We start from the raw sequence: 7,500 nt of genomic DNA, 5'->3' as shown, positions 1-7,500 counted from the left end.
AGTAATCAGAAAGTTGTAGGTTCGAATTCTGCAAAGGAGCACTCAAATTTTTTCCATGCGTCCTAAGTCACCATCGAGAAAAGTTGAAAGTCTTTTCTGATCACTGACTGGGTTTGTCAGATTGCAGTCAGGTTCCAAAGTGAACTCTTCTTGACAGTTACACTTCCCATTTACAAATGAGTTGTATTAAATATATGTACATCAGTTTGTCTTCCATGAATGAGAAATTTGTTTGCCTAATTATACAGTTTTGATGCTGTTTCTGTGATCAACTGCGCTCTTATAATAATTGGTGATCGGTATAAAGTTGTCCATAAACATTTCCTTTGCTCATTCTTGTCTTCTGAATGCAGAAATGATGATGATAGGAAAGAGGAAATGGAGGAAGAACAGAAACAAGACAAGCCAAAAATCGAGGTGAGGAAATCCAAACAAGGCTGTGCTCTACGAAGTGTTTTGGGGAGTTCAAAGCTAATTTTTGAACAAATTTAACATTTCCTTGTCGCCCAAAGGCAAAAGTTAGTCACCAGAGACCACGGGACTTTGCTAGGGCACAGCTCTGCCAAATAATTCACCCATCATACGTCTTATTAAAAGGGTGGCACTTTTTTGAAAACCTCTGAGTGTAGGTTGGACAGGGATTTGTGCATGGTGCCCCATAAAGTTTGTTCTGTGCTCTACTTTATGTGTGAAAACTGGATGCGCAGTCCTCACTTCTAAGAAATAAATTATTATTAGCTTTATTATCTCTGAAAAATGCGTGGCTAGTCCCCCAATTTTTCTTTTGGATACTGAGAGCACTTGGTAAGTTCTGCGTTCTCCACATAGTTTTGAACCACGCAAAAATAGCCTTGTGTTAATAAGCACCACCCGTATGAAATCCGAGTATCTCGAGATGCGCAGAACGTTTGCGCAATAACTTACAATAGTAGGCACCATCCTTAATGTGAACAAATTATCACCCTAACCAACAGGACTACAAACAGGAACTGGTGTTAGACCATATCTTAAGTACCACACCACTCATATGCATGTAACACTTGAAGTATTTTGAATTCATGTTCTCAGCCACTTTCATTAGAGGAAATGATTGCAAGAAGAGAAGCTGAAAAAAAGGCCCAGGAGAAGCCAACCTTTTTAACAAAGGAACAGAGAGCATTGGAAGCATTGAAAAGAAGACAGCAGCAAGTTGAGGAGCAAAAAAAGAAAACTGAGGTTGGGATCAGCAGGGTTCAAGACTAGAATGCCATTTTCATTACTTATACTTACCTCTAATTTGTTGAAATGTATCACATGCACAAAAATTATCGTCAGACAACTGATCGCAAACAATCAAAAAACAGTTTATGATTGTGTTTCCATGTCGTTGCAAACAAGATGTAAAGATATAAAAATTTCAATCTGCTTGCGTCCTGGACTGATCTGGGATGAACGTAAAAGGTGTTGCCATTTAAGCAAACTGTTTGTGTTTTACTATCAGAAGGTGTTTGCGACAGAGTTACGTGTATATGGAAACTTGGCTTTGAAAGCAGCCATGCAAGAAGTCCAGCATGACTTCACACGTGATTTAAATCGTTCATAACAGGGTGCGGGGAAACTGTGATCCGCATTGGTTTCCTTTTCAGTTATTTTTTTTCAACTTATCATTTTCCAAGGCGGTTAATTCCATCAAATCCAAGTTCATAGTTTTTGTTTTTGTTATTTCTATTCTCTCCTTTTGCCTTATTCATTGTTTTCGTCCAGAGCTCCACTGCTTCACAATATTTACTAGCCCCAAAGCTCAAAATCTACTAGCCAAAACCGAAATTTCACTAGCCTGTGGCTAGTTGGCTACCGTTAGTCTCAAGCCCTGGATCAGGAGAGTAAATTATTGTTTAGCGTGTGGAATAATCATTTGCTTCGTGCAACAGCAAGACATGCATGATGTGGAGGAAAACGTCCGTGAGAGCAATTATTTTGTAGTTAATTACAGTGTAGTTTTTTACTCAAGAGCGTGTTTTGTGCATTGAAACCATCTCTTTATCTTTGAATTGAATTTATTACCACAGCTTAAAAAAGTAAAAGACCTCAAAACCGTAATGGGACACGACATTAGAAAAAAAAGTCTACGAGAAGGTGTGGTATTTTAACCCTTTCACCCCCGTGGGGTTCCCCATTGACAAGTAAAATCGTCTGGCGTTAGGCAGAGTAAAATCTATAAGTGGCACTCTTGGGAGTGAAAGGGTTAAGGAGTCTGTAGCTTGGTTTTTCGGGGGGGGGGGGGGTAGTTGTCTTGAACAAGACCTGTCTAATATGTTATCTGCAACAATGGAGAGCTTTAAATCTCTCCATTTCCAACTTCTTTTCAATCTAGAGGTTTTTCTTCTGACATAGTTTGTTGTGGGTTTGTCTTGCAGGAAGAACGGCAAATTAGAGAGAAATTTCTAAGGGAGGCCCAGTATTCTAGAGGTGAGTGTTTCTGCCTTGAGATACCAGGTAGAATGTTTGGAAAATTTTGTGTCTGCAAGCTTATGCTGATGTTGGTGATGTATAAATTATTGTACTGGACATACAGTGTTTGTCTTCTGTAGAGGATGAAGTAGAAAGAGAACGAAGAGAAAGAAGAGAAAGACGAGAAAAAAATCTCACGGAGGAAGAGGTTTGTTGAAAAGATTTTTAGTGGATAGTGGTCCTGACAAAAAGGCCTAGGCCTTGATGGGCCTCTAATTTTTAATTACTGTAACTTTTCACTGAAATATTATTATTATAAAATGCAATACTTTGAAAACTAGGGGTTGGTATCACTAGTAATTGTGCTTCCTGGCAACCCCATGTTGTTCATTAATATGAAACTGTGGGCCTACGTTGTACTACCGGTAATGCTTTCACTTCTACTTACTGTATCTTACTTTATGTTTTTGTTTCTAATTGTAGGCTGAAAATGAGAAAGCAAAGTTGCGGAAGGTGTGACTCTACTTTTTTGAAAGCGTTACTATAATATCTTTCAGTTAAAGCACACTTGATCTGATTGATCAATGGAGCATGCAATATTCAGTCATTATTAATAATGTGTAACTATGATAATGTGAATGAAAGATTGTTGTAAAAATACAGATTTACAAAATTTGTACAGCGTTCATTATGTGAAAGTCCAAGAGTCTTTTACAATAAGAATGAAACACTTAAAACTTGAAATTACCTTAAATGCGCTGTACATAGTTATGAGTAGACAAACTAAAAAAATGAAAGAAGTAGCATAGTCTGAATGATAATAATTTCTTCTTGATAATAGTGATACATGTACTGCCTGAATGCCTGAGTAAACAAACGCATCTTAAACTGGGGTGGAACGATGTAACTTATGACTCATCTTCAATTACATGTATAATATTTATTTATGGTTAGTAAGGGATTAATGTCCTCAAGTTTTCAGTTTGATAGAAAGGCTAGAGGGAAGTCAACAGGAAAAGAGACTCTGCTTGCAGAGAAGGAGAAAGGATAACATACAAATTTGGAAAGGTTTTTTAAAATTCCAAAATGGTTTTTTTCTTTTCCAACAGGAAAAAGAACAAGACAAAGAAGTTCAAGCTATTAAGGTACAGCCTTTGCACTGTTTAACCAGTATCAATCATCAACTGAGGCCAAATTTTTTGGATATCATAAGAAACGAATTCAGTAATAAAAATTGTTATGATCGAACCCTTAAGTACATACACGTAATTACATAGGTAAATAATGAATATTCTCTTTGCTGATTGAGTTCACTTCAGGTGGTTATTACATGATGATCACCTAAGCGGTTTTTCTAAAATGGCGGCAAGCCATTTTGTCGAGATGACAGACAAAGAAATTAATAATAATTATTGTTTTAAAGAAAATGCATGTTATTATACTAAAACAATTATCACCTCAGGCTTGGTAAATATCTGATATTCACCTCGCCTTTGGCGAATAATAATTATTGTTAAATACTACATGTATTTATTTATTTTATTTCATAACATTGAAAAAATAATGTACACAGTCATACTCTGTAAGCAGCATAACTTAAAGTTTCATTAAAAATTGACTGACAGATTCTTTACGAATCTGTAGGTTATACTAGCCACGAGGAACCGGAACTTTTTTCATCAGACAAAATATTATTTTTTTATTGGAACATTTCAGGATCGATACTTAGGTGGAGTGAAAAGGCGAAAGAAGGTTCGTCGTCTCGCTGACAGGAAGTTTGTGTTTGATTGGGACGTGGGAGAAGACACTGCGGTTGACTACAATCCTCTGTGAGTGCTTTAAATTTGTGATGGAAGACCTTAGGCAGCAATGACCAGAACCAGGTTGCTGACCAGCGCTTTTCGTTAAAACAATGGTTTATCCCTCCAAAGTTTCGCATTTATAAGCATTGTTTGCATTTTCTCTTGGGATCATTGTAAGTCCCAAGAGAAAATAAAAACAATGCTTATGCAAAATTTTTTATTGTCTACAAGTAATACCCTTATTTATTGTCAATCATTTCAGTTTTGTTAGTTTTATATGGATTGATCAGGTTGTTGGATGTTACCTGCATGGGATTGACGACCATTGACTACATGGCACAATGGTTGTTGAAATGCAAATGCATGTATTGCAGTTATCCCAGCTTTGCTCGTTTTTATATTTGTTGTTTTGTTTTATTACCAATAACTGATTTAGATATAGTTAAGGAGATTATTATCTTGTATGTTTTAATTTCAGATTGAATTATAAAAAAATCAGTTATAAGATTTGCGAGTGTTCTTTGGTAATGAATCGTCTTGTTTTCTTATGAGACCGTCACTGTAGTCAGCTGTTCTTCAGTATGGCGCACTTGACTTCATGTTGACCAGTGTCCTGTTTGATTTGATCTCCAAGAGATACTGACAATAGATAATCATTTTTAATTATTAACCTCATTTTCTCAGGCTCTGCTGTTAGCAACATGTACTATTCCTTTTTTGTTTTCCAGTTCAGTGACTCTTCATGTACATGGTACAACAACAACAACAACATCAGATTAGCGCACTGTCTGACACAAATATGCATTACCTGAGAACCTCTTCCTTACATACATTTTAGTTAATTTTCTTTGGCTGCAATTACTTGAGTACAGCTGTAACAACCAAGTTGCCTTGACAACCATGCAAAATAACAATAAAAAGTCGTTTTGCTATTTCTAGTGATATTAAATCATGTGGAAAATCTAAAACAAATACATCAGTACATGCATTATATGAGTATTTGAACGTGGGTGAAAGTTTTTCACAGATTAGCCAGGAATCCAGCCAAAAAAGCATATAGTGTTGTATATAATGGTTTCCTCAAGAGAGGTTTGTTGAGTGTGTTTAAAACAGAAAACCCCAACGATCATGTCATACAATTCAGAATGGACTTGCAGTAGTGTAAACTTTTGAAAGTTCTCACATGATTAGAACTTCGTAACCTTTTCTTGTCCCGTTTTGAGAACTAATTCATGACTTTGACTTACAGTATTACTTGAGAATTGTACTGAAGATTGTGTGTCTTCCTATATACTAATGTTGGTATTTGCTGACATGATATTATTAGCTTTGATTTTTTAACATGACTGAAAAAGGCACATCAGTCACGCAAGGTATTTTGTCCTTATATTTGATAAAAATTAATGAAAGATTTACCAGGGTATTGAAAAAGTATATGTATGCATTTATTTGTATTATTATCTAGTTATATGGAAAAGCATGAGGTACAACTGTTTGGAAGAGGACACATTGGAGGAATTGACATAAAGGTACATGTAGCATAAGAATTTCTTTTTTAAACTCAGCATTTCACAGATCAAAATCTTGAACCTTCATGAATAAAATACTGTTATACTTCTACTTTGTAACCAGCAAGTTTACAACTGAATTACAATCCCTATAGGGTGGACATTTTCCACCAAAAAGCTTCACATGGCCAGAAATTCTTCCATGAATTCATTAATTAGCCCCTCCCTCACTCCCCTGTTGGCCATGTGACCTTCCTGTTTCGCTTTTCTTTGTTCATCTGGTCAGGTCTTTGCCATCCCCCCTCCCACCTTGGGGGCCCTTGTTTCCCTTGTGTAGCCCTCCGCTGCACCCACCTAAATAAAAAGTTCCAAACAAAAGTTTACCTATGTGGTCACTGTTTTTGGACCTTTGGGAACAAGGTGGGGGTAATTTGTATGTACAACCCGTTCGGGAAATGTCACATTAATTTGGTTACGTCAGGGATTGATGATGTGAGATATGCATTCTGCATGATAAATTAATTTTGACAAAGTGTCTCCTAACCCTTGTTGACAACTTCACGTCACAAAGTATCTTCCTCTCGCTACTTTACTGACTAACCCTAACCCTTTAACCCTAACCCTAAACTCTTAATAGATATGTTTCAGGTCATATTGTTCCTTAGGTTAAATTGCAACCAAACTAGGTCATTTTGTGTCAGCCTAGGTCGGTTTGGGGCAGATACAAAACACAGGTCACAGGTCATTGTTATACAGAAACAACCCTAACCATTTACAAATGCTAACATTAGGCCTAAAAGCTTTTGTTTAGGCCTAATTTGGCTTAAGGTTACAGTATCTTTAATGAATGTTTTAGGATACTATCTGTATTGGTAAAACAAAGACCTGTGACCTGTTTTTTGTACCTGCCCCAAATTGACCGAGGTTGAAGCAACTTGACCTACAGCTGTAGGTTGAAACAACTTGACCTAGGTAAAAACAACTTGACCTAGGTTGAAACAACTTGACCTAGGTTGAAGCAACTTGATCTTGGTTGAAACAAGTTGATCCATGTTGAAACAAAATGACAGTCTAGTGTGGCTGCAAATTAACGTAAGGAACAAAATGACCTGCAACAGATACAAACACTTTAAATGTAGTGGATGCAGTGGATTCAACAAGTAACGGCAATCAACAAATAAAAAAAATTAGGCTTTATTCATTCATTCAGCATAATTATGCAAAAAATGTAAATCAGTTCCACCCGCAAATAGGGAAAGCTAGTTAAGGCAAAATATGCAAAAAAGTGTTGACTACATGTACTTCACACAGATAAGTTGGCTACTTTTTCCCTAAGTGGAGAAAATTAAAGACAGATTCTTTCAAACCCAAGATTAAAGTGCCCCTGTGATATAAAAAAAAATCACTTAAGGTAATTCCTTAGTATTGCATTGCACATCCCTACTGCGCACGATTTTTGCGTCATTAGCGCGCGCACATGAGCACGTGCGCATACAAAACGTAAGAGATTTTGCCCCGATAGCGTAATAAATGCTCCTTTTCTCTCAAACGAGCACGGTGACCCCCGATTTTGTTTTCAGGTGTTTGCTAAGAACAGTCTAATAAAGAACACATTTGAAGAAGAAAAAAAGTTTGATAGTAAAACATGAATTTTTTTTGGAAAACAGTTCTGTACTGGGTGTATTTTACCCAAGGCGAGGACTTCAAGCTATCCACGGAACTGTCCCAAAAAGTGCACTATTCCCACAACCAGGGAATCA

The 7,500-nt window shown here is 36.6% G+C and overlaps 1 protein-coding gene across 1 annotated transcript in view; it reads left to right on the top strand.

Moving 5' to 3' along the window:
- Window positions 1–7,500, top strand: part of LOC138039043 (probable ATP-dependent RNA helicase DDX23) — a 39,881-nt gene that overhangs the window by 6,629 nt on the left and 25,752 nt on the right. The window contains exons 3-10 of the mRNA XM_068885204.1: window positions 354–417; window positions 1,069–1,215; window positions 2,397–2,448; window positions 2,571–2,638; window positions 2,914–2,943; window positions 3,540–3,575; window positions 4,147–4,259; window positions 5,698–5,761. Coding sequence (XP_068741305.1) covers window positions 354–417; window positions 1,069–1,215; window positions 2,397–2,448; window positions 2,571–2,638; window positions 2,914–2,943; window positions 3,540–3,575; window positions 4,147–4,259; window positions 5,698–5,761 — 574 coding nt within the window. The remainder of the gene's footprint in view (window positions 1–353; window positions 418–1,068; window positions 1,216–2,396; window positions 2,449–2,570; window positions 2,639–2,913; window positions 2,944–3,539; window positions 3,576–4,146; window positions 4,260–5,697; window positions 5,762–7,500) is intronic.

This window comes from Montipora capricornis, chromosome 1 (genome assembly GCF_036669925.1).
Source record: "Montipora capricornis isolate CH-2021 chromosome 1, ASM3666992v2, whole genome shotgun sequence".
NCBI classification, from domain to species: Eukaryota; Metazoa; Cnidaria; class Anthozoa; order Scleractinia; family Acroporidae; genus Montipora; species Montipora capricornis.
Note: the sequence above shows the minus strand (reverse complement) of the source record. Positions and strands in the feature narration are given on the sequence as shown.